Source organism: Myripristis murdjan, chromosome 5 (assembly GCF_902150065.1).
Source record: "Myripristis murdjan chromosome 5, fMyrMur1.1, whole genome shotgun sequence".
Classification (NCBI taxonomy): Eukaryota; Metazoa; Chordata; class Actinopteri; order Holocentriformes; family Holocentridae; genus Myripristis; species Myripristis murdjan.
The window spans coordinates 12,340,483-12,367,582 of record NC_043984.1 but is presented as its reverse complement, the minus strand read 5'-3'; the positions used below and the strand labels follow the sequence as shown (position 1 = coordinate 12,367,582).

The following is a 27,100-nucleotide window of genomic DNA, read 5'->3' as shown; positions in this document are numbered from 1 at the left end:
TACATTTGTCTGCCTGTTTGAAAGCATCATAAAAATGAGCATCTGTGGATCAAATGAGCCATAAAGACGCGGAAATCACAGTGCATTAAATAATCATGACTGTACTTGAGTTAAAGGATATTCCCAGTGAGCTTGTGAGGTGGTTTCAGGGTCAGCTCAGGCAAACCAAGCACACCTCAACTGGTTTAATAATCCAAAGCTACCACAGCCAAGATAATTGCAGTACATGAATAATTATAATATCGTTCCACTGACATACTTTCAACAACCCCCTCACTGTTCATGTTCGATAAAAAATGACAGTGAAGAAACATTTACAAAACAGTGCGTCTACAGCGCTGCTGTCTGGGAGAGATAAAGAGAGTGCAAGCTGAAAATGTTGTCCGTTGAGGACTTTTATTTAGAAATCTTCCATCCCAAATTTCAAATGGGTACAAGGAAATGACAACGCTGTGAATCACCATGGCAACAGTGTGACTTCCCTAATACCCACCGTACCCCAAGACATGACAGTTGGTCTAAGAGCTTTCATTTCCTGTCAGAAATAGTCGACTTTTTCTGAAAATAAGGCAGCCAATGTTTTTCTTTCCTTCTCTAAAGATCAGGATTATTTTTTTTTGCCCGTCTTTCCATCAATGTAAAGTCTCTTGGAAGAGCCCCACCCCTCGCCATGTTTCCTTTCATTTTTTTTTCATTTTTTATACAGAAACACAAAAATAATGAGTTGAGTTACAAATAGGACATGGCAAAATAGTCCGTTCATATATTGTGGTTCACCTGTCCCATTGTGGAGCCTCAACCCCTCTATTCAATCCCCTAGTCCAGTCTTAAGTCGTTCCAAAACGCCGCAGGAGGGTGAGAGGACAGAGGCCACCCCCCGCATAGGCAGGGTCTCCACTCTCACCTCTTCATCCTCCCGCCTTCAAGTCCTTCAGCTCATCCCATCACGAGTATGGAGAAACAGGGGCGTTATGGATAAGTGCATGTCGAGTCTCTTCCCATCTCGTTCCCTTCCCCTGCCAGGCCCGTCATCCCATACTCTTTTTTTCATTTTCTTTTTGTTTGTAAATTCGTCATGAGAGCTACGTGATGGGGCGATAGAAGAGCGTTTCAGGGCGCTGTTGATGGAAGAGCGGCAGGGGGCGGGGCTAGAGGCCTATGGACTGCAGGGCTCGTCTCTCGGCGTCGTTCAGGTGGCCTGAGAACATGCTGTAACACGGCTGCTGGGCGAACTGCGTCAGGAAGTCTGTCAGGTACGCCTGGGGAGAGGCAACACAGCATCTTATATTATCAATGTAGCGACGTGATACAATGTTGATCCAGGGTGTACACAGGTTATCAGGAAGTTATATTTTAAGGCAGTTTAAGGAGAAACTCATAACTTAATAACTAGATTATTCTATAGACTGTTACTATAGCAGTTTCCTTAAAGATTAGATAAAAAGGTGCTTCAGTAATAAATCTAACCATGACTTTTTTCCTATAGAAATTAGTTAAGCACACATATTGTCTTGCAATTCTCTCTACAGGTAAATATAAAGTGAATTGGGTTCATCTACACAAGGCATTTCCCCAAAGGTAAGCATATTAGGTAAGTATAAAGGGAAATTATTAGGTTTACTGGTCGACCTTTTAGTGCTTTTTCATGTTAAATCTGATCCAGAGGAACTCCAGCCATTTATGGAGCCGCTAAAAACAACCTCTGTTCATCAATATTACACATATTTTGAATCTCTCATTTTTATTGTCTTGTTAAACCCATGAGTCAGGAAATTTGTGTACATTACACAAAAACAAAAGAATCAGTCAATAAACCATATTTATAAAATAGAATTTAAGACATTTTGAGACTTTTAAGGACTTGCAGACGAGCCTTGTAGAGAAATCTGAGTCAGACTTATTTATGCATTTTTTTTCGCCCTGATTTCTCAAGCTGCAAACAAGAGTACTGCACCAATAAACAGCAAACAACAAACAAACAGCTCCCTTCATCACCAACTGCAAGTGCAAATTGCATGCTTGATCCACCAAGGCAAGCATCTATGAACTCTATAACCCTAAAAAAATAAACTCTTTGTAACCGGAGCGTCTTCTGATCTGATGTGAGGCTCGATGAAAAGCCTCCCCTGCTCCCCTGACTCGCAGGTGACGGCGTCTTGAAGCAATGACAGCAGCCATTCTGAAGGAACTAATATCTTTGTGCAAAGTCTTTATTCCAGCTTTACAAAGAATGCAGACGCTACAATATTTTGAATCGTTTAGTGTTGCAAAGTGTTTGTGAAACTGTTAGTGAAGAGCATGGCATCCAGATCAGGTTATTTTGGTGACACAGAGTCCCAAACCATTTGTGAATATGTTATCAATTTCTCACTAACAGATCCTTCACCCGATAAGACAGTCTGCCTACTGAATATCTCACTAATGTCTGAATGTGGCACAACAGGCCTGGAACCAAAGAGAAGTGTGCAGTACCTGAAGATCAATCTGATATATGGGGTCTTTCAAAGCATCTGGATCGTCCTCCTCATCGTCCTCATAGTAATCGTCATCTTTAAGACAAATACAAACAAAAAAAATGATATTCTGAAACTCAGTTCTGGGTAAGAAGAACTGCATTTATTTGTGGACAAAGTGGAAATGAGGCCAAATGAAAACACAGGAGTAGCTATGGCACTGGTAAGATGCGAGTACCATATTTGTTGGAGGCGATCAGATCAGAGAGCAGCTGCCCTGCAAGCCCTTCATCCTCCTCATCATCATCCTCCCCCTCTTCCTCCTCCTGGTCCTCCCACATGCCACTGGAATCTGCAACAAACACAACAGCTTTTACTCCCTGTGCTTTTTTTTATTTATTAGTTTTAGTAAATCAATAAATTATGTACAATATATAGGAATTTATATGCTAAAGAGGAAACAGAGTGACACAAACAATAATCAACTTTGTTATTTAACTGAATTGATTTACTATCTCTGATTAAAATTAAAATTTAAGTGTTATTATTAAAAGCAAGATACAATTAAATTGTCTTGTCTGGAGGCAATAAGAATACTAAATGCACTGTTTATTTTTTGCCAATTTTAGTGGAAGGTCGGTGTCATTTTTTTTTTTTTTTTTTTTTTTTTAAATGCAGATGGTTAACACTCGTTAGAAAACAGACACAAAGTGAAAAATATGTCCTAGCAAGATGTTCTTGTGTAACTAGAACAATAGAGAAAATTCCTTGGGCAGTGATTACCCATCCAAGTCCTCTCAAAATGTCATGTGTCTCCCTGTATTTACGGCATGCCTCAAATCAAACATTTCAATGTCCAAACCAGTCTGTAAAATCCTGGTGCTGTTGACTTATGATCTAGAAATATCTATAACTCTATGTTTTTCTAGGGCTATTTCATGTTCAGTTGCACCATGAATCACCACGACAACATCCAGCCAGGTGGTACACGACTGCATGACGGTGTCAGTTTATCAAGGTAGATCCACAGGGCAGCTAACTTGCTGGTGACACTAAATCAGTTGACAGTGGAGCCAAGTACATAAAAGCACTTAAATCTAAAAAAAAAAAAAGAAAGGCTAGGAAAGTTCAATGTCTAGATTAGCACATGGATGACTCAAAGTGTCTTCTCAAAGAGTCTCGAATGAGACACTGAACCCCTGCAAGGTGCTTCAAGTGCATCCATCAGTGTAATACTTAAAAGTGTATCAGCTGAATCACTTAAATGTAAGTTTAACTACGCGTGTTCACCTTGGCTCCAGTCTGCCGGGTTGGCCCTGCTGGCGTTGGCCTCCACTACAGACGACAGCTCATTAACAATCAGTTTGAAGATCTTCACTAGCAAAGGAATGTTGGTCCACCTCTCTGGATCTGTGGAGGGAAAATTAACAGTAAACGATAAGAAAAAAAAGAGCAGTACATTAACATAAAGGAGTAGCCGGAAATTTAATCGTGGGCAGCTTGGAAGTGGATGTCTAGTGGGACTATCCACAAAATGATAAGAAAACAGTCTGTAAGCACTTCAAATTGCACTGCATCTCACGCTCAAGCAATCATCTACATATGACCAAGAACCATGCAAGATGCTGGCGCCAGCATCTTGCATGGTTTTGGCAAACAATTTGGCGTAAACACTGCAGCCGCAGAGAGGATAATACATTTATGAGCTGTTCATGGTCATACATACATTCATCCTTTTTCATAACTCGACCCAAAATGTTATCATGTAGGTCAGGGTCAGAAAGTAGTGATGAAGGTGGTTTGGTGTCTTACTCTTGGCAGATTTGGATCGTGTGCGGATGCCCTCTTCAGGGGTGAAGATCTCCTCTCCCTTGACCACGATGTCCTGGAGACGTTTGTCGTTGGTGTTGAGGCCGTGCTGCAGGAGCTTACAGAGAGCCACCGTGCTGCAGAGGACAAGGGTAACAGACATATGAGGGGAAAAAGCAAAGTTAATGACAGCTAGAGCTTCAGGTGGCAGTCAGAGTGGGACTCTGCTAAATGTTGGTGAATTCTGTCTGAGGCTGAGTAACTTTGTTCCTCTACCTGTCACTTTGGCAGGTATCTAATCATAACTTAGAGTCCAGTTTGCCTTCAACAACAGAGCAAGTGGCAGGTACTCAAAATTGATTACTCTACATATATGATGTAATGATTATTTCTGCCAATTAACTGCTGGGTGTCAGAGGTCATCACAGTTCCAAAAAGTGATGCCTGGACCCAAAAGGAACTGCACTTCCAAGATCTGAACCATCCATTCCGTCCTGGGGGGTGGAGGGAGTCCGTAACCAGATCTGTCCATCCCCAGGAGTGTTAGTGTTGTCGGCAGAACTATAAAGCAGGTCTTAAAGGCTCAATTGTGAATGAAAGGATGCCAGTAAGGGCTGTTTTAGCTTCAGCTTAAAGCCAATCACATCAGAGAAACTATTCCATAGAGTGTGCTGTGTCAAATGTAGTTGACTGAAAAACAAGCAAGGCTTCTGTCTGACCTGACTTTCCCTTCATACTGTCCATAGAAGAGGTGCTGCCTGCTCATCCACTCAGTCATGACAAACTCCAGGGCAGGCTTCCCTGTGGGACCTGGCAGGCTGCACAGAAACTCCAGCAGGGGCTCCAGTTGGGAGTGAACCAGGTGGGCAAACACCATGATCAGAGACTAGAGAGAGAGACAAGACAAGGAAGAGGCAGAGAAGAAAGGAGAACAGCAGGAGAGAAAAGAAGTGGTGGAGATCAGATATCCAAGTGGCATCGGGAGAAAGAGGATATGAAGGAGGAAGGAGAGTGGGAGGGAGGGAGAGGGAAGGAAAACCAGTCAGGAGGTGGCTCACTAAATGAAATGCCATGTAATGAGACCTAAAACAGGAGGTGAAACAACTTTAACTCTGTGGCATTATGCGTTACAGCATGCTGAAAATTAAACACTTGAATAATGAATAAGCTCTAAGTGCTCTTTCAGGCCAGCGGTAAAGTGCTTATTGCCACAACAACCACACGCAGAGGGAACCACACAAAATACTCAGCAATGCTTCCTATAAGTGAATGAGTGAATACCTATGCTCTAATCTCAAAATGCCATTTTTAAATGCCATTATGGGACATAGATGAATGTGTATCCTTCCTGTGTACCTGCATGACGCTTAGAGTCTCGGCTTGCTGCATCTTGCTGAGAATGGCTCTGAGGATCTGGTCTAGTTGGTCGCCGAGCTCAGTCCCCGCCCGGGAGATGAGGGTGGAGACCAGACGGCCCACGAAGGCTGCTGTGAACTCCGAGGTCCGGGGGTCCAGGAGCTGGTTGACAACCTGCATGACGTACCACAGGCCGCTGTTCCCCTGCTCGTCCCTCCACTGGCCGACCTGCTCCAGGGCGACGGAGACGTACGCCCGCAGACACTCACCACCGTTCTGAGAGGGGAGGGCAGGAAAGTGATGTCAGTTTAGGCTACATGGCATCGAATATAACGGAAAAGAAACACACTTTGAAAATGTAGGGTTCACCTGCATTATGGTGTTGTCGTCAGTGCGGAGTGTACACTGTGCCACCACAGGGAAGGCCTGGCACACCAGCATCTCTGAGAGGGGGGGTTTGGTGTTGCGCACCACTGTGGTTAGGATGTCTATGGATGTCTGTGGACAGAGTGGCACGATCAGAGGCAGAAAGGGATTTTCATTTTTGGCATTTCTGCTTTATTTGATAGGGACAGCTTAAAGAGACAATACAGAGGAAAGACGACATACAGTTAATAGCTTGACCCAGAATTGAACCAGGGCGGGTAGTAAGTGATACACACTCTACCACATCAATCAGGGGGGTGCCTAAGTGTTAGTTTTTTGAGCAACTAAAAAAAGTGAACTTATTTTTATTTCAACAGAATATTGACTTTTAAATTAGTCAGTGGCTCTTCATGCATTGGGCTACTTACGGCACAGAGTCCAGATGGGATCTTGTCGGGGGGAGCCTGCATGATGCTGACCAGGGTAGGGATGAGGCGCATCTGCATGGGGCCCTGGCACCCCTCGACTTGGGCCAGCTCCTTAAAGATGTCCTGGGCCAGGGATGCTACTACAGGGTCTGAGGAAAGGCAAGAAGACAAGGCCCGAGTAAAGATCGGACACAAAGCAAGGCTACAAAGAGGAAAAAGCTCAGTGAAAGAGACAAGGGTGCGAGGTGAGTGAACCAGGAGCATCTGGGTCAGCGGAAAAGGGCATGAGCGGGATAAGACACATGATCTCAAGCCATCTGAGGCTTGACTTCTCATAAACTTTTATCTGTATGTAAATAAACAGATCTTCATGGTGATTTACCTCCATGTAAGCTGATAAAAATATATCATGAAACAAAGCAATGTCCTGACTGTAGACTAAGTCCTGTGCCGTGCTGTTTCTCAAATCAGCTACCGCGTTTGTCTCTTCAGAACAAAAACATGTTCCAACACCAATGAGAAACTATGAGCAAGGCACAAGTGTGCAACCAGCTGGTGTTTTATTTTTCTCCTGTTTTTCTCACTTATTCCAGCCTCTCCATGTGTGACTATTACAGAAAATTTGGCAAACTGCAGTCTTAAGTTTTGACAATCGATCCTCTCATTTAGCCTCTGAAAGCCATATGGGAGTGCAAAGAACATTTTCAGACAGAAAGAGAAAAGGTGGTGAGGGTTAAGTATAAGCAGTAACATTTGAATATGAGAGTAACCCAAGAGGGTCCCACAGACAGAGAATGTATGTAGAAAAGATGTGGCCGCACCGTTGTTGTATTTCAGGAAAATAGCGATGGTGAGAGGGCAGATCTTGTTCTCTGCGCTCGTGGTGAAGGCGGGGTCAACGGTGCAGACGATGCACAGCGTCTCCATGACAAGAGTGAGCACCTCAGAGCTGAACTGGGCGGCCAGTTGCACCAGGCCCTCAAGGACGCTGGGCAGGAAGGGCTGCAGGACATGGGTGCTCTCCGACAGCTTCAGCTGATCACAGTACCTACACAACATTCGTTCATTTTAGGTGTGCTCAAATATATGCATTCAACACTGTTATACCTTCACAACTCTCAGTGGACATTCGCCATTGAATGGTTATGTAGTGACCCTTTCAGAGAGTTACACTGCTTTTTGGAAGGAGGAAAGCACCAATACTTCTTTTAAATGAGTATCAAATTCCAAGTATCAATTACTGAACCAATCCATGTCTTTCACTTTAATGGTGTAGGTTTGGACTATTAGTTTGGCGTGACTTGATAAAAATCACTGATACAAAAACTTTTTTCCACTGTTTGAGGAATACGGACTTCTCTCTATGAAAATAGAGAAAATGGAGTTTCCTTTTATGTCTGACATGCTACTCAGAGCTTTTGTATATCGGGGATTAGACTTGGGTAAAATCTGATACAGTATTCCATTCTGACCCCCCCTAATTGCGAGTTTAAAATTCTACTTTTGTATCTTCCCCCCAACTGCAGTACCAAAAAGGGATAGAGCTTTCAATGTGGCCACTTAGCCACACTGTTTGTTCTACCTATGCACACCTACAGCAGGGAAAGCAACATTAAACCACAACTTGGAAATACAGCAACTTCTCTTTAGCTAGAAATTTTATCATGATCAAGCTGTCCAAATTTCAAACTTTCTTCAGGATGTCAAGTTGCTGATTCTGAACTGAATCTGTCCAGTTCTGTTTCAGGAGTAATTCAGCCCGTGAGTCGACAGACCGCTGGGACCTCAGTGCCAAGACGCTTCTGGGAAACCAAACTTTGTAAATTTTAATGTTTTTAGCATGAACATGGACCAAATCCAGGTTTCTCACTAACATCCCTGCCTCTGCTCTCTGGTTTCTGGCTTTCAGTTGTTCATGCTCTCCTTATTAGATCACAGAAGTGGTATAATTCTGCTGTCAGGCAAAAACCTCTCATCTCCAAATTGTCAGCTTTTAAGGAACTAAAAAAAATCTGCTTTGTTTGCTGCTTGAAGGCCATACATTTTAGAGTTTACCCAACTGGTTTTGAAAGGATTTCATAAACACAAGGGTTGTTTTCTCATCCTACAGAGGGTCATGTAACACTTCTCCTCCTCTCCTGAAGGCAACTACACGTAAATTCTATCTCATGGTAGGTGTTGGTTTAAAAACACAGGCAGCTCACCCCCAGATGGCCCTGACGGCGGAGATGCGGACGGAGGGCGGCTGGCTGTCATGGAGGCCGCTCACTGTGGCCTGAAGGAACTGCTGGATGAGCTCAGGAGACATGGCCGCTGTGAAGCGACTGGCCGCCCACAGAGCCCGGCCGAGCAGGAACGGAGATGCCGCTGGTGAAGAGAAAATGAAAGACAACAGTGAGACGGGGGGAGAAAATGGAGATACTGAGGCGGCAAAACACTCCAGTGGTGCAAATTTATTACCACTGCATGCTGACATTTTCAAGAGTCTTTTCGCTCGACCAGCAAGGTGATAATGTAAAATTTCAGATGTAAATCTAGTGCTCAGAACATTACATGTGGTTGTGATAAATTTGCACTGAGGGTACATTTATGAATTGCCCAGACTGTGTCTCTTCCATTTTAGGGGTTTTGAGACAGCCATGAGGCAGAGGGGAGGAAAGCTGAAACAAATCAGGGCAGAGATAGAAGAAAGAGTGGGAGGAGTATGGTGTTAACTAGGGCAATGCATTTTATAACCCATTTCAAAGTCACATATAAGCTTCAGGTGAACTCAACTGAATGTTTTCCTTTTGGTTTAGAGATCAGACAACACTGGACTAATTTACTCATAATACCACATGGACCAAGCTGTGTTACTAGGCTTGTGAACAATCATAAAGGGCCAGAAAAGGACAAAAACATCTCTAGGTATTTAAGCATTCATGCAACTGGTTAACCAGAAAAACCCTGGGTCTGTACATTAAACAGACCCTTGTGTGCCACAAGGGTCTGTCCTGGGACCTCTTTTGTTTACGATTTATGTAAATAATCTGGGTCAAAATGTATCCAATGCTACCTTGCATCTTTATGCTGATGATACTGTCATCTATTCCTGTGCAGCAACTCTTGTACATGCAGTTCATCATTTGCAAACTGCCTTTTCTGTTCTGCAAAATACATTGTGCGAGCTGAAACTTGTTCTGAATGCTGGTAAAACCAAGCTCATGTTGTTTACCAATTCGAAGTCAAGCGCCAATGTACCTGTGGTAACTACAGCTAATGGAAAAGAGATTGAGGTTGTCAAGTCTTACAAATACCTGGGTATCTTACTTGATGACTCTCTCAGTTTTAAACCACATGTTCAGTACCTGGTCAGGAAGCTAAGGCTAAAATTAGGTTTCTATTTTCGTAACAGGCTGTGTTTCTCTTTTGATGCAAAAAAGCGTCTTGTCGCTGCTACTTTCTTACCTGTACTGGATTATGGAGATGTTTTATATATGCATACCTCTGGTCAGTGTCTTCATATGGTTGACACAGTGTACCATGCATCCTTAAGGTTCATTACAAACTGTAAAGCTCTTACTCACCACTGTGAATTATATGCTCGGGTAGGTTGGCCAGCTCTGGCGACCCGTAGGTTCACACATTGGTGCATTTTTATTTATAAGACTATTCTTGAGCTGCTTCCGTCCTATCTATGTGATCTCATTGCAAAGAAACACACCGGATTGTACTCTCTGCGTTCACAGGAACTCTTTCTGCTCTCTGTCCCAAATGTCCGGACTGAAATTGGGAAGAGGGCTTTCAGTTACTCTGCTCCCTCGACGTGGAATTTGTTGCAGAGTGAACTGAAACTAAAGGACTTGGTGTCAATTAATGTTTTTAAATCAGTAATGAGAGATCGTGAATTGAGGTCCATTGAATGTCGTTGTTTTTAGCACATCAGTGTTTATATTAGTTTCCCCGAAAGCACTGTTTTATTCATCTTTTGACTTGCTTGTATTGTATTGCTGTGTTGTTGTAATGTTTATTGTTTGTTTGTTTGATTGTTTGTCTGTTTGTTTGTTTATCTGTTTGTTTGTTTGTTTTGTGATTTTAACTCTTTCTGTTGTTTCTCTGTCTGTAACTTAGTGTTTTTGCTGCTGACCGTCTTGGCCAGGTCGCCCTTGAAAAAGAGATTTTTAATCTCAATGGGATTTACCTGGTTAAATAAAGGTTAATAATAATAATAATAATAATAATAATAAACCAGGCCAATAACTGTTTGGGGCAAAAATGACAATGATGTAGCAGCTACAAAACTGCTGGACATGCAACAATGCCAGAGCTCTTCTGTTTTTTGATCAAATACTGAAGTAGCAGAGCATAGGGAAGCACCACTAATGAATTGTGCCCAGCATCCCAGACACTGGATGCTTAAGTATTTGAAGAATCTTTTGGAACACTGGTCCTGTGTTTGGCCCACTGACTTGTTTACCACCATAAAATCTGATGTAACTGGCCAAAGATCAGATCAGGACTAACCTGCCAGGTTGAGATCTGCCAGGATGACATTGGCCAGGAAGCCGTGCATGTCAAACTGGATACGGCCGTTCTTCACGTTCTCCGTGATGATGGTCTTGACTGAACCCAGGGCCAACATACAGGCTTCATGGACCTTCCACCTGGTAAAAAAAAAGAAAAAAGAAAAAAAGGAGCAGGATTATACAGCAGTGATGGGCGAAGAGGCTCTTATTTCTTTTACAGTGGAATAGTTTTATGAGCCACTCTAGGTTCCCGTCATGCCTGTTCAATTTGTATTGCTTTGTTCCTTTTTTTCAGTTCTGAATTATTTGCATGTATGAACTAATTTGACCACAATTAGAGTAACAACCCTGACTTACAGTGTGAGATATTGCTATCAAGTGTTGATGCTAATGATCCTAAAAACACAAGAATTTGTAGAATTTTCAAATTTTTGATACTGACTGATACTGACTGAAGTATCGATCCTTGTCACATCTGTGTCTACAGATAAACTTGTCTTAATCATGCTTGCCATGTTTATTTTTTAAAAAATTTCCCCCAGTGTCTTCATTTATTGTCATCTCTGACTTTTACTCAGAGGTCAGTTCCCTCTGAGAATTCTCAAAGTGCACATAGAGGACTGCAAAAGTTGACATCAGAGCTTTTAAGCATCTGCAGATTTTGCAGTGAAACAGCCTTAAACCTTAGTGGACTCAGGGCAGCCTGGTTCAGAATCTGTGAGGCCAGACTTTGGGATTGAGCCAGAGAGAGAGGACGAGACGGTGAGTCAGTCGGTGTGAGTGAAGAGACGTCTCCTCACCAGTGCTCGTTGCCACTGTTTTTGGCCTGCTCGGCCTCCTGGAGGTGTCTGGTTGCTGCCGCTGCCAGCGCTGCTGCACTCTCATTCTGAAACTCCGTAGCAACAGCCTGCATGAAGAAGTCAAGGGTTGAATCATTATACACACACTCGGGTGGACCAGAAGCAACAAAGTGAGTTGGCGAGCTGAGCGTTGCTATGCAACTGCAGCAAACTCACAAAAACTGGATGCCTCTGACCCCTGTCCTAATGCTCAGCCCCTCACAATCTGACACTGTGCAGAAAAGCAAATACTGTTCATAGTAAACAAGCCCATCCAGTCCTTTCTGAGAATGAGGGCAACATCTTTAGCAGCTGACTCCACTGTTTGCAGAGGCTGCAGGTGTAGGAGAGGGAAAACAAGAGAAGGGAGGCCTGTTCCTTGAGGAGTATCTGTGGCCTAGCAGGTGTTAGTGTCCTATCTCCCACAACCCTAACGAAAGTTAATGTATTTGTTTCTGTTCTTCCAATATCGATAACCTGTTAAAATGACTGGGGGGAAAACAGGCTCATTTAGCCCAAATACTCATTTAGTCCAAGTACTTGGTGACGTTAACTGTAGTTGACTGGCTACAACAATGCCTCACAAAGTGTTTTTCTTCAACAGCTGAAGGCTTTTATCTGATCAACTCTGTACAATGCTGCTAGATGTGTCAAGTTGCCTCATGCTTGCCATCTAGGCCAAACTAGTCAATGAGGGTAGTGGTCATAACAGCAACATGAGCTTAGCCTCCAAAAGAACATGCAAAATTGATATGGACTGCAAACTACTAGTGGAAAAGAAATAACGAATAAGTTTGGCTTGAGTATGGAGGCTGTATACAGAACCAGGCAATTAAAATCTACTGGATGTTTTTGTCACAAACTGCTTTTCCAGAGGAAGTGAATTTGTTTGTGACAGACAAAAAAAAATGGAACAACCCAATTCTGACCACATTTCATAGGAAGTGAAGGGAACTATGGTCAGTGAGGCACTGTATCTTTTTTTTTCTAATTTGAAACAGACACATTTTTTCATTGCTTATTCGTATGTGTTTCTCTCACCAGCAACAAGTCCTGAGCAGAGATCCTCACAGAGTAGGAGAAGGTATCATCATCCTCATCCTCTACAAACTGCTGCGGGTTTGCAGTCCACACTTTGATCTGAAGGAAAGGACAATGCAAGCAACCACTCATTACACCAGAGCTTACACACACATGTATGATGAATCTGTGGTGTAACAATTCACCCTTTCCATGGCATGGTTGGTACCTTGGTTTTAAGGCCATAGCTCAGTTTGCATTATGTTTTGACTTGAAAAAATTGCAATGACACAGAATTCAAGTGCTCTTTTTTTAAATGTAAACATATTGCAGCATAAAAAAAACAATATGGTTATTTGGCCAATGGTCTGTAAGTGTTGTACAGCAAAGAGGCTGAAGGCCTTTACATGCAGCTTGTAGAAAAATCATTATTACTCAAAAAACAGTGTTAAACGTTCCACATTATCAGTGTGCAATCTACAATTTTACATCATGCTCGGGGAAAAACAACTTCACATGCAAGAAATGTGGTGGAAAGACAAAAAATATCACTGTCCTCCACTCATGTACAGTGCACTGGACCATTTTGCCCAAACTAACTCCCCATTTTCTTCATTAGTTTGCCATCCATCACACAAACCACAGTTAAAATCAGGCCAGCTTACATCCAAGGGGCCTCTTTGGATGTGAGGGATCAGTCACAGCAACCCCCCACCCACATGTGTGGCCAGCTCAGCCACACACACAGTGATTTTGTGTCTCACCTGGTCCTCGGTGATCTGCATGTAGAGGATGATGTAGTAGATGAGCTCAGGGAGGGCTTTCTTCACTGTGCTCTTGAACTTGCTGTTCTCCAGCAGCGTGTGGACAAACTCAAAGATACTAAACACCAGATTCTCAAAGCCCAAAACCTCACCTACAAAAATGGAGACAACAAACAGAGCGATGAGTTGAGAGGATGCTAATTACTATCAATTCTGCCATTAGTGCACAGAATGCAGATATGCCACAGATTTCTTTCAGGCTTAGGCCATGTAAACACACAGTCATAGATGTTGCTCACCATCTGAGTCTACAGGGTCATCCACCTCTTCTGTGTAGTTGACCTCTGTTCTCACATAAGTGAAAGTTTGGTTAAGGAACATTCACTCAAATATAACTGAGCAGAGAGGTGGGATTGGTCAACCTGGCCTCATTTTACATTTCCTCCCATGTGTCTCTGCTTGATTTCTATTTACAGTGAAGACAAATTGGATACAAATTTCCAAATATGTTCATTTGTACAACATTTAATCCCCAGCTTATAAAGATCGCCAGATGTCACTTATTTGTGAGAGATATGGTGAAGAATATCTCAAAATCTGTTTCACTGTTTCAGAGAATGTCCAGGAATTATTTGTTTTTCTCTGCATTGTGTAAGCACGGGCATGATAAAAAACACACATATTGCCACACAGCATTTCAAGGGTCGACATGCAGAATGGCCTGTGCAGAACCATAAAATGTTCACACCACTGTAGATAACACAAACAAGCCATGCTGTCCCTTGACACTTGCAAAACAAAAAAACCAACCTGAAGCTCCATGCAATGATCTCATGAGGGAGCTGCCTGTCAGTCAGCAGGAAAGTGTTTATCAACCAAAGTGTGAGTTACAGAGCTAAAATGTGAGCCGAACCCCAGGTAAAATACCATTCATTAACCAGTTCAGATGTTGGATTATAAATTAGCTTGATCAGTGATGATGCCTCACGATTATCGAAGGTGAATGATTTTTATATAAGACATGGACAGTAGAGGTTATCTCCACATGGGCCTAGCATTGTAAAGGATATAAAGATGCACTTTCAGTCAGTGTGTTCCACACAATGGGAAGGATCTGCTGCATAGACGACACCATGGGTTTGGGGAAGTTCTTCACCAATGCTGTCACCGCCTGGGACAGGAGACAGGGGGAAAAAAGACTGATTTAAAGGCTTAAAGGTTCCTAGACATTTTCCTCTATAGTTTTCTCCCAGATTGATGTTTGTAAGAGATAAAGATTTTTTTATGTGTCCTATCAGCAGCGGCTCAACGTGATTGACGACCATGTTGTATCACTCCATAGCTTGAGATAATTCTTCAAGACAACAAATCACGCACATCACAATATCTGAAATGACAGTAGGCTCTAAAAATGCACATAACGATTTGGCTGTCTTGGATGTCTAGCGTGTACATGGATATTAAATTCGCCATAAAGCCCATCACTAAGTCAAGGCAATTACCTACTGACTAAGATGGGTGTCACCAAATTCTATGATTGATTTTTATTGAATCAGTCGATTACAGGCTGCAGGCTTTATTCATTTTTTGTGCCTTTCCAAACTTTTCCTACACAAATATGGAATGTAATGCTGCAGTACACTCAGCCACTGCCTTACTGAGCTGTATCCCAGAAAACAAACCTATGGCAGTTTATATTCTGCTCTATCGAGCCACCCACCTTAAGGACCTCCATCTTGAGGCCGCTGTCAGAGGACGGCCCATCAGGCATCTGCAGGGCCTGGACAAAAGCCTCTGTGAACTGCTGCACCACCGGGAAAATCAGCGCTTTAGCTGCACCCTAGACACACACGTGAGGATGTACAGAGTTACAAGTGAAGCAAATCACACAGGACACATACTGTCATATCAGTCTGCATCTCATCCAGGTCACCCCTTTTTTACATGCTTTTTTGGATAACATGAAGTCATAGCAACCAGGACTGTGCACGGGTAATGGACAGGCCAAGATTAAATCCACATTATTATAATCCACATTACCAAAAAATAAAAAACAAACAAACAAACATAATTGCGTCTCTTTTTCCGTGTTGGGTTATGATCACACTTGTGGCTATGTAGTTGAGTAAGTACAGTGTTGCACGGATACTGCCAGGATCATGGATTTGATGATGGCAGTGAGCACCAAGGCTAAAATACACATATTGCTAGGACTGTGGTTCCTGTCCACTTCACTGTATGAAGTTTTTATGTAGATTTGAAAGATTTTTGACAAACACCCCTTGTCCCACAAAAGGTTGTTTTACTAGGCCGACATAAAACCAAACCAAAAAAATGTATGATCTCATGATGTTGTGAGGCAGTGTAGGTAAAACTGCCTTGAAAATGGATTATGTAAGATTTTTCTTACATTTCCGCAGTGAGTGACAACCAACAGTCTCACCTTTTCAAGTTCTTCGATTGCACAGATGAGGTTGGCACAGGTGGTGAAGATCTCGACTGCTCTGGAACGGGTGCGAATGCTGTACACCTGCAGTTTGGGAACATGAAAAATCAGCATGACTGATTTTTGTGTGACCAATATTTTATGATCACTGGTAACAACAGGAAAAGAACTCAGTATGAACACAGTGATAAGGAATACAATCAGGACCATGGATCAGGACCATTTCTGCATCAGCTGCAGAAAAAAGTGAAACTGGAAAAGAAAAAGTGACCAACTGGGGGGAGGGTTTGCTGTACCTCGGCCATAGTGAAGATCTTGTACATCTCAGGTAGAATCACTGGAGCGACCAGCGGCATCTGTGTGTCTGTAACCTCCCGGGTAAACTCTGGACACAACACACAACAGATGGTTAGAAAAACTAAACCAATGTAGCTCCAAAACCAGTTTGCTTGGCTTATTATTTTCTAAGACTAGGTTTTCTACCTCTAAATGTCTGTAACAAGCTAATGTGTCTTGTGAAATGAGAAAAATAAGCAGAGAGGAATAGGGAAGACTTGCATCAAATAGTTGGAAAATGACAGTCTGGCATCACCATGTTTCAACCTGGATGTGATAATTTGGAATAGGCACACACAGTGTAATGAGTACAGTACAATACACTTTTAGCATAAAAATAGGCAGGCCTGTAATGACGTGAACATGTAGCTGCTTCTCTGTAACCATTAAACATATGATTGCATTTAAGAGGTAAGAGCAGGGTGTCATTCAGTATCCCTGGTGGTGTAAAATGAATGTGAATTGGAGATGTCCTACAAAAATTAAAAAACATTCTGTCTCCTGTGCCTGCCCTACTTTCTCTCATGTTACTTCCTCATTGTTTAAACAAAGCACTCCACTTCTCATGAAGGTTCTAGTTTCATCATATTTCTATGGTGTGTCTGCACGTCTACAATCAGTGTGTGTGTGTGTGTGTGTGTGTGTGTGTCTCACTGTGTACCTGTGAGGACCCTCATGGCTCCGTGCACGGCGTTGACATCTCCACTGACCAGCATCTCCATCAGCAAGGTGAAGAGCTGCGGCCAGGCCTCAGGCCAGTCCCAGTGGGCGATGGCTGACACGGCGTAGGCCACGCTGGAGCGCACCTTACTGATGGCCTCACGCAGCCCCCCCGGCAGCAGCTCCCTGATGGCAGCTTTAGCCTGAGGACGGACAGAGGGGTCGACCACCACTTGGATTAAAAACCTTTGTGAGGTCAAAATAAAAGCCGTGCACAATTTCCGTTTGCAAAAACACAACTGTTGCCGCCAGTGCACTCGGTAAGTGAATTTCCTACTTACCCGCTCTGTGGTTTCAGGGGGTCTGAACTTCTCTGACTGGGAACACCAGTGAGTTTCCACATACTGCTTCAGGATGACAGACGCTAACTGCACACATACAAAGGAACAGACAACCACAGACGGATACACATGCTTTTTAAAAAGTGGAAATCAGGTGACACGCTCCAACTCCTTTTAACAGTCAGGAAAACCATCAGGACAATGATAGTTTGAAACTCTGTTTAAATAATGAAACAGTGATATGTTTAAACATCCATATAACATAAATTTCTTTTATCTTTAATAGTGTGTCTTTGTATTTAACTGGCTTTTGTCTGGCCAAAACCAGCCCTCCATTAGTTAGATGAAATACCACAGTTTACATAATACTTCCTCATAAAGCTATTTCGTCTATGTAATTATTGCACAGTAAAAGTTTATTGTATTTTGAGAGATGTACTATTGTATTCTGCCCCTTCCTGTCACTGCAGATTTCAAGTGTGTAATCTTTGATCTGCAATTTCAAAATGAAGCTCTGGAGGAAAATCCAACATGGAGTAGTCATTCATCTTTTGGTCCCTCATCATCAAATTTTTCACAACGCTGCTTTAGCAAAGCACAAAAATAAATTTTAAAAAAAAGCATGACTTGCAGCTATGAAATTCTAGATTTATCCAAATAATGTTTTCAGTTAGCCAAAGCAGACAAGCAAACTAGCTTACTAATACTGTAGCCAATAACCAACTAGCAATGGCAAGTTCTAGTGGAAAATGCTACAATTTGGTTGACAGCATATGGACACGTTATATCTTGGGATGCATGATAGTATCAGCACATTGTCGTTATCAGTCAATATTGGCTTTTAAAGTAAATATCAGTATCAGCCTGAAATTAAAATATCTGTCGATATGCCATGTGGATTAGTGTGAAACAGGTCAAACTCGCCCTGGTTGTAGCTGTTGTCAGGATTGTCTCAGGGAGAGCATCAGCCAAACCTTAGGTAGGATGAAATTAACAGTTTTGTTTTGAAAAACATGCTATATAAAAAAAAATAAATATGACATGATACACATAACCTAAGTTGAAGTAGTTTTCTTATTTTGCCTGGTGAATGTGTACCTTTTGAGCAGCATTACATTTTAAGTCTGCATCTGCCAGTGGGCCTTCACAATAAGAGCATGCATAATAAAATGTTACTTCCACTGCAGGAGAGACTTCATGTTCTCCACAATTAGGTGGGAAAAAATATGTGTATCTTGGCATTCAGCAATCAGCCAAAAGAGTTTGAAAATATTGGCATATTGGATAACAAAAAAATCCAATATCATGCATCCATAATTATAGGCTATCCCTTCTAGCATTACGTTTGCTTGGTCATCTTTTTTTTAGCGAGAATTTGTCTGATTTGTATGTAAATGATCTAATAAAGTTGATGTTCTACATGTGTGGAGTTAAATTTGAAATGAACTCGTGCCCTCTTTCCCAAAAATCCCCTGCAAATCCCCTACAGAAGATGTTGCGTGTGCATGTCCCTCACCTGACGGATGGCGAGTGCTCCCTGAGGGTCGACTGTGAGCTCTGCCAGGTGGACGCCAAACTCTACAACACAAGTAGAATGGCAAGAGGGGAAAAGTCAATTAACAGAGAGCACGAGATGAAAGCACTCAATGGAAGGGGTAACACTACTGATAAGATTTAGAGGAAAGTTTTGACAAGAAGGCCTAGTGGGGTGGATGCAAGAATTAACATGGAATGAAAACAATAATAAAAAGGGTATGCATGCACTGTGTTTGAGTCCAGCGCAATTTTGCATCTGCAGCTGAAGTTAACCTGCATTACGGCTGCAAAGAACACAAACTGTCATGATAGGCCTTTGTCCAACAAGTGATTCGATTAATTTGAGTATCTGTGCTGACACAGATTGAGCAGCAATGTGACAGTGGATTATCGCAGTTCTGTGGCTTGAACCTGGCCAGGCAGGAATGCAGAGAGAGAGGAGAGATGAATACAGTGAGGATCAGAATCAACCACATCCCATGTACCAACTGTCTCTCTCTGACTGGGTTTAATGAAGAGTGACATCAGGGGCCAGGAAGACAATGTTAGTGCTGACAATCCTGCAAAGCGGCTGCCTTAGAGAGAGGCCGGCGGACAGGGTCATTCTCGCTGCGACACTGCAGCGTAGCCGACAGACAGTGTGCACAATCAGCCTTTTACCGGCGACAGGAGGAACGCAGGAAGAACGGACAATGGAGCTGTGCATAGCCTGCCGCCATCAAGTTTCCATCCATCCCACTGCGGCTCTCTATCAAAACAAGCAGCGATGCTTTTTACGGGGCCTGATGTCCCAATGAAGCCACCACTCAAAATGATGTCATTACTTTCACTGTTTTTTACAAACCTGAGAGCCTAAGGCAATGCTTTAGTGCCTTTTAAAATCTATTTTACAAAGCTCTCTATCACTTCTTCAACAGGTGGGGGTTCATGGAGGGCACCATTAACCAGAATTTGATCATTTTAACACACAAAAAAAACATATTTTAAACTCTAGTTATGGGTGTTTGCTTGTGATCTGCCTCTCCATGGTGCTGATGCAGGAGGCAGGCTGCTCGGCGGGATTCGCGGGAGACTCCCCTCGGGAAAACATCTTCGCGGGAAAGTGTGTCACTCTGACTGCTACCAGTGGTTGCCATAGCGACCATACGATCAGTTACTAAGATTCACGTTGACGCACGGGGTGGCTGATATTAATCCGTCGTCCGCTGCTCAACAGGATCATTTCATACGGTTCAGCAGCAGTCGGGCTGGGTGGCTAAGCTAGCCGGCTGCTGTGGGCCATCATCAGACACGCTGCTGTCATTTTCCACTTTCCCTGCTGCTGCTGAGGCCGGGGTCCACATCCCCACCGCTGCTTTATTTTAATGAACTTTCACACTTAGCCCGGCTAGCTCAGCACTGATTTTAATATTCTCTTCAAGCCAAGCGAGCTGAGGCGGATGTGAGCACCTGAATTGGTAAGAAGTGCAAGTTTCCAAGTTTAAAAAAACAGACTTCCTCGCTAACTTAGACAGCACTAACTTGGGAAAATGTGGCCTACTTAGCTCAAGCTAGCTGACTTATCCACGTTAGCTAGCAAGAGGACAGATGAGGCGATGAGCTCGCTGGCCGGACGGTGCCTTCCTCATCGTGCAGGCCCGTGGCAGCGGTGAGAGAGAACACCCCGTCACGTTATCACACACTCGAGCTAAGCCCAACGTAGCACACGTAGCCCCGCCGGCTACCACTTACCCTCTGTCACTTCCAGCACTTTGATCTGCTCCTCCGCGGCCGCACGCACCTCCTGGACCGCGGACAGGATGGCCGTCAGCGTCTCGATCAGAGCCTCCTTCAGTCCCTGCTGGACCGGGCCGGCGGCCGACCCGGACCGAGCACCCGCCGCACTCATGCCTGCCATGTTTTCAGCAGCAGCAGCAGCCCGCTACAGACAGTCCACCGCCCGTGGAGCAGCCACAGCCAAGCGCGCCAATGCATGGAAACCTGGAGGCGGGGCTTGCGACAGGAAGCACATTTTCCCCTCATTGATCATGCTTCCGGTCCGGACCACCCACCCCTTTGTCTTTCACCACAACTGGGCTTCGGCTCCCTCTTGTGGGGCGGAGGTGATGCTGCTTTCAGGTGCTGTTGCAAATGTGCTTGGTGAAATGAATGACCCAGGAAAGTTGGGATGTTTGGATTGTTTGTTGCTCCCATAGATAGATACTGGAGTCTGAAATGGAGAAGAGTTCACTTTGGCATCCGTTTTGTCCCTTTTGCTACAGCAGCACTAAACAAACTGCCTCGCTGTCCCTGTACAGAGCCAGGCTTATGACGGCATGTGATACATGTTCATATGTGTTGGGACCGAGGTCGTTACAGTTAACTAAAGCTAAACTAAAAACTAAAACTCTGTGTGAAAATACCTACATTTTAGTTCTAGGAGTCAACTACCTTCACAAAGTGTTGGGTTTGTAGTGTAATACCTATTCTGAACTTCTTAAATCTTCCCCTGACAACCCTCCATATTATAATAAAAAAAAGAACTAATACTGAAACTAATAAAAACATAACTAAAATAAAGATTTTGGTCAGGGTTGAAGGTTATCTGTACGTGTATCTTTATGTTGTAGTATATCTGTATGTTTCTATGTTTGCACGGGCTGTTATAATTTATTTCCTGCAGGGCAATCAAGACTATATCTATCTAGTATAAATTTTGGCTAGTTCATTAATTAAACCATCTAGTTTGAGGCACATTATGCAGCAAGTGGAACTTCAGATGCAGACAGGGATGTTTAAATTGGCAGTACCTCAGGGGTTTGGCGCGGCTGAGAGCTGTGACTCACGACATGCCGGCAGATTGTGAAAGCTCCCTCCATCAGCTGCTGTCAACAGGTGTAGTCTCACCTGAGCTGCCAGAGAGGCTTGAACTTTCATTACAGACTTCTCACTTCTCCATTCTTTGTAAAGCCAACGGTAACATTAAACCACTGTCAAGTGCAACCATAGTGCAAGTCTTTGTGAGGCGTGACTGTCAGTCTGTACATAAACCTGCCAGTTGCAGTGGGTTAGGGTTACTGAAGGAACAATTACCAGCTTCACCTTGTAATCCTGTTGCTCTAACAACAAGGAAACAGATAGGGAATCAGTAACTTCTCCATGAATGTGTTATGGAAAATGTGACATCGTGCATCCCCTCTGAAAAATCCATGGTTTGGGCTACTCAGCACACACCTATATACACTGTGCCGAAAATGCATGCAAAGTTTGTTTCATTTTTTCAGTCTTTCTGTATGTGAAGAGCCCATATCTACTTAGGTGTTAACGTTCTTGGTACCATAGACTGTTTGCATGCAGGTCAGGGAGTCGATTAATACAGCAAGCAGTCCAAAGAACACATCATGGTTGAATGTCTTTTCATAGGCCTCCTCCCTGTGGAATATAAAACCTGCCACAAACAATATATAAGGCATGTGTAGCACTTACACTTGGTGCTAGCTGTTCTTTTGTCCCCTACATATCATCATCACCTCTGGCCAAAAAAGTGACAGCATTAATGTGAGATCCAGTTGATGCAGCTGTACCTCTAAACACTTGGGCGCCTGTACCTGCATGTGTGTCCATCACCTGGTTGTGCATTTTCACTCAGACAGTGCTACACGCTGCTTTCATAGCTGTAATTTGAGTCTTTGTACAAAATGTACAGGAAGAATTAGACACATTGAAGAGCAACTAATAAAGAAAACATGTTGTGAAATAATAATAATACTACTAAGAAAGCCAGATGTTTTTGGTGATAAAATTACACTCACTTATTGCTGCAGCGAGTTTGGCATTAAGGAAAACACAAAGTAGAGGTGCTGACAAAAAATAAAAATAAATAAAAAATAAAAATGTGAAAGTAATCTCTTTTTTCATATCATCACTGTGAGATCTGAAGGATTATGCCAAAGAAGCAAACCCGGGGACTCAGATTGCTCTGAAAAGAAAAGCCAAATATTATACACATTTGATGCTAATATGTGAATACATTTGATGTGTATGGGTGTTTTTGTGATGTCATATGTTTGTATATGAAGTCCCCGCAATGCCAAGAGGCATGTCTCAGTTGTGGTTTGACTGCCACAGCTGCAACCTCAGCTTTGTGCTCTGACCCTCTGAGAAGACGAGGACAGGAGGCTAACACTGAACCACGCTTTGTTTGCTTCGTTCTTGGTTTGTTTCCCCCCACCGTGTTGGGAATCAGAAGAGGAGTGCTGAGTTTTGACTCTGAGATCATGGAGAATGAACTGGTTAAGAAAGCCTTATGGGTATGTGATCCATCAACACTGCTACTCTAAGGGCTGAGAAGTAAGAAGAAGCCAATATAAGCTTCAAAAAACAGTATGAGATCGGAAAGTATTTTCCCTGCCCGTATTTGGCTGACCGGAGAAATATGGCATGTTTGGGACCTTTTCTCTAGTGGCGTGTCATTAATACAACTGTCACATTTTACAACACCTAATTATCCTAATGCAGGCCTGTCTGACAAACTGAACAGGTGAAACACATGCATTTGCACCTTCATTTGTACTCATATCAGTCATCGGTATCAATATTATCATCAGTATTGTCTGTTAAGCATGGGAAGATACCGGATATCTATGACCTCAAAAAAATCCTCACGGCTTCCCTAAAAAAAATCTCTGGTCTCTTCTTTGGAAAAAGGCCATGACACATTGGCAACAACTTGTGGCAATGGAGATGGGCAGCACTGCTGGGAGCAGGTTACCAAACCAACACATAAAAGACAAAGTTGTAGGTTTTAAGCAACAGGAAAATCACTGTAAACTGAAGTGTGAAGGTGAAAATAGGCACTACTGCCTCTGTATGTTTCATTAAAATACTTTCCATGTATTGTGGCAAGCGAGGTTTGGTAATGACATTTAAGACTGAACCTGCCAAAAGTCTGAAGGTCAACCCAGTGAACTGTCTCATGACTGATGGTGATCAAAAGCGAGGAGCAGCCTCTGTGACGCAGCGTGGACCTCAGGTGAAGATCTACACTGAGTCTGGAGCAGCACTATGAACGAATGAACCAAACACTAATACAACTGTTTCTTCTTTTTTAAGCAAAAAGAATTTGGTTTATGTAGAAACAAGCAATGTTTTGCAATTGGATATTTCCCTCTCCTTCAAAAGAGTTAAAGCTAAAAAAAAAGAAAGAAAATAAAACATGTATAACCCCTCACATTGCACCCAGATCTGCCCCCCTTCTGAAAATATACGCAGATGTTACTGATAGAAAGCAAAGAAAACCTGGGGAGAGCTCACAAGGGAGATAGATATAAGTGTACAGTATATATATATAAAATATAAAATCTGAAATATATTTTATATATATTAAATTGTGTTAGGGTTCAATATCTTTCACTACACAGCATTAAGGTGGTGTGTCCGATTATCTTTTTTTCTTTTTTTTTCTTTTTCAAATCCTATTATATAAACCAGAGGAGAGTTAAAGCAAAACAAAATGAATCAACGGACAAACAAATGTGGGAAAATGGAAACTAAGCAAGAGACGTTGGCCTCGGCCCCGATCCGATGCCCCCCCTCCCCACCCCTGGACGAGGGGCGGGCTAGAACAGGCGAGGCGGGAGAGACCAGTCTAGCTGTACAGCGCAGTGAAACATAACTTACATATTAGCTCATTTTTTACACGTACAGTCGTGATCAAGGCACAGGGATCTTCTACAAGTTATTTTTTTTCTTCAATAAAGTTGTACAAAATAATACATTTTACAGTCTGTACAAGAATAATAGTCCAGCAGTAAAATAAAGACAGACATACTGAAAGCCAGGAAGTGGGACGTTGGGAGAGGTGAGAGAACAAGACGAAGGGGCATGTGGGAAAGGGAAGGGACTGATGAAGGCCAGAGAGTGTGTGTATGTCTGTGTGTGTGTGTGTGTGTGTGTGTGTTCATGTTCCCAGGACAGAATGTTGCATCCACTCCTGACCTGATAAGGTTTTAGTCACATCTTTTGCTTCATGCTTTTCCTCTTTCCTTTTTGCTTTTTTATCCTTATTAAATAAAGCCTCTCCTTTATTTTCCATGTACTCAATAGTCAATGTCCAGGTTGTGTGACAGCAGCGGGGTGGGGGGTGGGTGGTGGGGGGTGGAGGGGTGGGTGGCATCTGGGTAAAGGGGTAAAGTTGAGTGGTGCACAAAGGCAGATCACACATAGTGTACACCAACACACAACATGGGGAAAAACTAACAAAAACTTAAAAGTTGAATTGTGTTATTACAGGAATATATAATATTTATATTTATATATATACATATTTATATACACACATATATAAATATCTATATATATATAGCTTGGATTTTTTGCACTGCATGAAGTTCACTGGTATGCATGAATTTATGCATTGTATGTTTTTTTTCTTTTCTTTTTTTAATTGTTTTTTTTTTTTTTTTTTGCCTTCCCTCCTCGTTGGGTTTCTTGAAGAGCAGGTCATGTGAGCAGGTCTTATGTTCAAGTCACGCTCACTTCCACATGCAGCCGTTAGTCAGTCAGTCCGTCCCCGGGCGCACAAAAAAAAAAAAAAAAAAAAAAGGGCTCACAACCCTCCTCTGTATTGGTTACACCTTCCTCCATCGATCCATTTCATTGTGTCCATCCATCGGTCTCTTCCTTCCTCTGGGTTTGTCTTCAGCGCATGGCAAACACATTTCTCTCTCTCTGAGAATTTGCAAAATAGCCAGTTAACTTGGCAAATGCACTGTTTGATTTAATTTTGCCTCCACAAACTGTAAAAGCAGTGGGCTTGGTTTTAAAAGGGCTTGTGTATGCATGTGTGTGTGTGTGTATGTTGTTGATATGAGACACTGAAACCTATCTAGGAGTTCTGAGTTTCTGTCGATGCACGTGTGTGTGTGTGTGTTAATATATGTGTATCTGAGAGAGAGAAAGAGAGCTAAAAGGAGGGATAGCCTGTACTGTGGAAGGGATTCCAGTCTCGACCCTCTTCCTGGGTCAAGGCGGAGCTGAGTACAGCAGTTGTCCTGGATAACAGTTGTTGAAATTGTTGTCGCTGTATCCTTAACTGTGTTTACTTCTCGTAAAAGTCTTTTCCATCAGTTGCACTGTTCTGTTTTTAGGCTTCTCCTGAAACTGTTGTTTACCTGGAGAAGAAGGGATCGTCATGGGGGCGGATGGAAGGGAAGGAGGCCAGGCGCTCGGTCAGTTGGTTGGTGAAGCTGGGTAGGGAAGGGGGAGGGGTGATGGGCCAGCTGGTCATGGTGGGGCAGACAGGTAGGAGGGTAGGTAGACAGGTTAGGTGGGTAGACGGGACGCCGCTGCCCATCACAAGAGCTCGTACTGCCGTAGGTGCATCCTCTGGATGATGTCTCGACAGTCGTTGAAGACACGGCGGATGTTTTCCGTGTCGACTGCGCAGGTGAAGTGGGGGTAACAGTAGTGCCTTCCATCCCCGCTGGCTGTGCTGATCCTCTGGAAAACACACAGAGGCAAAGTACCAGGAATGACTACTGGTTTCACAATATATTTACACGCACAAGATTTATGAGAAAAAACATTCATAATGTGGATAATAAACAGTAATAAAGTAAATAAGTAAATAAATGAACAGCTAGAGCAGGATAATGAGTTCAGAAAACTGCATCCCTTTACTGTAATGCAGCTTTTAAAATAAAACCAGCACAAGACAACATTCACACCATATTACAATTCATATTACAATTCCATATCAGGATCCTGGACCATATTTATCCTTTTGTCATGATATTGAAATAATACTCATATATCACCTAAGCTCTACTCTAAGGCAGAGTAATAGCAATTGAGGCTAAATGAAAGGCCAAAGTGGTCATCTTTTTTTTCCCCTCTACACTTCCCAGAAATTATTTGGCAGTAGGACTGTGTGGCCAGCTTGGGTTTCCTCTTGATGAGGCATATGTTTCTGTAGGTGGCGCTTTTCTTCTGCTCAGCCAAGGTGGAACATCACTGCTCCTGCTTACAGTCAAGTTTTTCCTTCTTTCTAACTGATACTGCTTGTTCCACATAAAACACATCAATTCCTGTGCATCAGAGGGGTTTGGTTTTGTTTTGTTTATACAAGAAACACCAATGCAAATGCAAGTGTGTGGAGCAGTAGATGTAGAGGTAGTCATGAACTGGTTATAGCTTGTGTTGGTGACAGAGGGAAGAGTAGAAAACTTACTCATAAGAAAATTAGTATTTTAAAATAAAATA

The 27,100-nt window shown here is 42.8% G+C and overlaps 2 protein-coding genes across 3 annotated transcripts in view; both read right to left on the bottom strand.

The window, feature by feature from the left end:
• Nucleotides 1–377: 377 nt before the first annotated feature.
• ipo9 (importin 9) lies at nucleotides 378–20,861 on the bottom strand. Its single transcript, XM_030051567.1, has 24 exons — nucleotides 20,591–20,861; nucleotides 18,840–18,901; nucleotides 17,324–17,410; nucleotides 16,984–17,185; nucleotides 16,283–16,371; nucleotides 15,984–16,070; nucleotides 15,261–15,380; nucleotides 14,611–14,711; nucleotides 13,840–13,898; nucleotides 13,541–13,692; nucleotides 12,798–12,896; nucleotides 11,718–11,824; nucleotides 10,916–11,055; nucleotides 8,617–8,779; nucleotides 7,234–7,460; nucleotides 6,413–6,561; nucleotides 5,988–6,116; nucleotides 5,619–5,894; nucleotides 4,982–5,148; nucleotides 4,266–4,399; nucleotides 3,744–3,863; nucleotides 2,692–2,805; nucleotides 2,473–2,549; nucleotides 378–1,259 (listed from the first exon to the last, which is right to left on the bottom strand). Exons 1-24 carry the CDS (start codon nucleotides 20,754–20,756, stop codon nucleotides 1,149–1,151), a joined length of 3,138 nt encoding a protein of 1,045 aa, XP_029907427.1. The 5' UTR covers nucleotides 20,757–20,861; the 3' UTR covers nucleotides 378–1,148.
• The window catches only part of LOC115359217 (guanine nucleotide-binding protein G(s) subunit alpha-like), a 41,671-nt gene continuing 31,525 nt past the window's right edge, over nucleotides 16,955–27,100 (bottom strand). Inside the window, exons 12-13 of one of the 2 annotated variants that reach the window (XR_003928233.1) lie at nucleotides 25,754–26,338; nucleotides 16,955–16,971 (exon numbers count right to left, since the gene is read on the bottom strand). Coding sequence is in view for 1 of the 2 variants with exons in the window: in XM_030051571.1 (XP_029907431.1) it covers nucleotides 26,192–26,338 (147 nt within the window). In the remaining variant the exon portion in view is untranslated. Of the gene's footprint in view, nucleotides 16,972–24,251; nucleotides 26,339–27,100 lie in introns of those variants that run through there. The other variant, XM_030051571.1, reaches the window with a different exon arrangement.